The sequence below is a fragment of the Plectropomus leopardus genome, unplaced genomic scaffold (genome assembly GCF_008729295.1).
Source record: "Plectropomus leopardus isolate mb unplaced genomic scaffold, YSFRI_Pleo_2.0 unplaced_scaffold18452, whole genome shotgun sequence".
NCBI lineage: Eukaryota > Metazoa > Chordata > Actinopteri > Perciformes > Serranidae > Plectropomus > Plectropomus leopardus.
Window position 1 is genome coordinate 1 of NW_024619889.1, and position 3,300 is coordinate 3,300.

Below are 3,300 nucleotides of genomic sequence, written 5' to 3' on the forward strand. Positions count from 1 at the left end.
ACCAAACAAAACATTAAGGGATACTTTGACAGTTTTAACCAGCTTTGCATCATAACAATTTGTCTGTCTTTAGAATGATGCAAAGTCAGTCTTTTCAACTGTGAAATACATATTTTACCGTTCAGTTTGCAAGTTTGAAATCTAACCTCTGCAACTCCGCATTGCAACTAAGCAGACACTTTGAGTTGATTGTAGCATCTACCATCCATGGGAAGTGAAAAAAGCCTGGTACTTGGTATATGACATTTAAAGCTGTACTTTGCTATGTTTAAATAATTTATGCTTTCTGCATAAGTAAAATAGCTGAGTCTTTTGTTAATGCCAACAACTTTGTTTAATAACTAAGACCTATATACATTATCTGTACACCCAGCAGAAATTTACATTTTCAAGAAATATGCATAATATGCATCTCTCTGGAATATAACTGGGACACAAATGAACAAACAAACAAAAGAAAACAACAACACATAAAACACACCTTGAACATCTCTTGAGGGGATTGAGGCCAGATTTCCACCAATTGATTTGCATTGTGTCCTCGCTCCAAACCACGTCTCCTTCTGGCTGTTAATGATTCTGTAACACTATTGGTGAAAAATCAACAGCTTTGTGTGATACCTCTGAAAACCACTTTAGCTTATTTATTTACTTGTTTGGCATATTTTAAAGTTCAAAAATAGGTGTCTACTTTTTTGTATTGAGGGTTAAATTCATGCAACATCAATTCTATCCCCATGCTGTCAAACTATAAAAATTAAAAGTGACCTCTGACCTTTGAGTCTATTTTTTCCCAGTTTTGCAGACAGCCACCTTTTGGAGGAGGAGCTGTTGGTGCTATAGTGGCGTTGGCATGTGGTGTGCCACTGCGTTTACAAATAGAACAGATCTCATACCCACAATTTTGAACATGCCAGAAGCCTGTAAGCCAACCCATAACCTTTGATAAATAGTTCAGCAAAAACAATATCTATTTTTACATTTACTGATCAAGCTCAGATTATTCTTGATAACAGTCATTATATAAAAATACTCACCCATGAATCCATTCATGAAAGCGCAATTCTCATCATTGCGTAGGAAATTAGGTTGATTTTCATCCCACCTTTCAAAAACCACTGGAGAACCATCCATCCAACTTTTTGAAACACAAAAAGATCATACACAATAAAATTAGTGATACAATAATGATACTGACCATGATTAAATTTGACTAAAAAACAGCATCACTGGTATCAAGCCAAATTTGCCACAGTTTATATTTAAAACAAAGATTCAATGGTCTCTTCTTTTTCTTTGACTTCTTTTCTGATTTTTATTTCATCCAGTATTCATTATTGAATTCATACTCACCTATATGTTCCATCAAGATCTACATCCAGGCCGATCCATAAAGACCTCTCTCCATAAGTTTTGGAAATCTGCACACACAGACCCAGGCCCACAGTAAAATCAGCAGAGCTTACATGGCAATATATTTGATCTTAAATACGACTGCAATGCTAGTAATGAAGTACAAATGTCATTTCTCACCCATTTCCATAAGAAGACATTTTCAGCTTCACTGTTTATAGTTACTAAGTCACCATGCTTCATTTGGCAGAAGCGACGAGCTTCCTCCATTACCATGACATCCCTGTTGTAATAATACTGAGACCCGCTCCATTCTATCCACCCGTCTGAGGTCTTATTGTAGTCTGAAAACATGTCAGCAATATGTAACATATTACAGTAGATGAGTACATTCAGATTTTTTTGTTTATGTTTTTGCTTTTTAGCCATTAGCCATTTATTCAGATGATTTGAAATGTCTCTGCAATTTTTTTGGCTTGTCATAAAATTTGGTACACACCGTTATGTCCCTTTCAGAATCACTTGTAAAAGTTTGTAGTGTCTTCAATTTTCATGCAGTGCCACCATCAGGTCAAAAGTAGTTCACTGACATTCCCACTGACCTTATTTGTACAGTATTCACCACAAATTAGCACATTTTTGCTGGTTGAAACACTCTGGACAAAGATGGTGAACACAATAAACATATCTATGTAATATCAACATGTTTTGTCCAAGTATCGTCACCATGATTGTTTTAGTATTTTAATGTAAGCATTTAGCTTAAGTATTGCCTCACAAAACCGTCAGCATGACTGTAGACTCTGGTTTTTGGTGTATGAAGTCTGTTGGTTAAATGTAGGTACATGTTGCTAGTGTGGTAAACCAGATGTTAAAGAGAGAAGACAGTGAACTAACGGCAGCAGCAAATTTAAACCACGCAATAGACAGTGGTTCCCATTAATTACCTAGTCTGTGCTGGCCCATCGCACTGTAATCAGTTTCGACATTTTTAGCTTCTCCAGGATGCCCCAAGAGGGTCTGAGGTCCACCACAACAGTCTCAGAAAATCCTTTGGGAACTACTAAAAAAGATTTAGGCTATTCGCAATGTGTTCTTCTAGGTTACATAGACAATGGCACACTTACCAGGAGCAACAGGGGTGGGAGGCTGCTTTGGCGAAACTCCTGTAACAGAGAAAAATTAAGTGAATAGAGCGCTGAAGTGATAGATGGTAGCACCAAGTTAAAAAAATTCCCCTTTTGAAAAAAACAGGAGAACACTGTCGGAAGAACAAATCTGCTTATGTAACCTACAACAAGGGGTGACATAATCTTCTTTGAAAAAAATCAAGCAAGAGAGAAAGAAACTGTTTTAAACACTAATTTTACCTGCAGGGATCTGGCACACCCATTGTTTGTACTTCTCACAGTGCAGATCTTTCCAAGAGCCACTTGCAGATTGCCTACCACTATCAAATACAACGCAAGATTCCAAATTATTTTTATTGTCTGGCTCTCCATTTTCCCAGTGTAGGAACTGCAGCTGTAAACAAAAGCAATTGATAAAGCAGTGGTTTATGTAATATATTTATGGTCTATTTGATTGAGTTTACTAAGCTTAAAATGATTGACTTCAACTATTAAAGTAGCAAAATGTTAACTCACTGGGGATCCATCACTCCATACATAACCGGTGACTGGGTCAGGGGCACTAAGTCCAATCCAGGTTGGGCCATAGCTGTAATAAACAATTATTATATAATGTGAATATAGGATTGATTTAAGTATAAAAACTTCTTCTGACCTCTCAAAGGTCATCTGTAGAAGCACTTCCCCAGTGCTATGGTTGGGAATCAAAACTCATCCAAGTTGGAACCAAATACAAAATGCCAAGTCTTAGGTACCAAAATAAATAAATAAAGGAGTTTCATAAATTCCTTGTGCTCTTTATGCTGTAACAGAGCTC

At 36.7% G+C, this 3,300-nt stretch overlaps 1 protein-coding gene across 1 annotated transcript; it reads right to left on the reverse strand.

The window, feature by feature from the left end:
* Positions 1-481: 481 nt before the first annotated feature.
* On the reverse strand, positions 482-3,072 carry LOC121965063 (macrophage mannose receptor 1-like; the record flags this gene model as incomplete). The annotated part of the gene is made up of 8 exons (XM_042515231.1): positions 482-587; positions 776-921; positions 1,038-1,138; positions 1,354-1,421; positions 1,534-1,697; positions 2,481-2,519; positions 2,724-2,877; positions 3,000-3,072. Coding segments are annotated over 8 exons (851 nt in total), but the record flags the coding sequence as incomplete, so codon positions are not given.
* Positions 3,073-3,300: the final 228 nt, after the last annotated feature.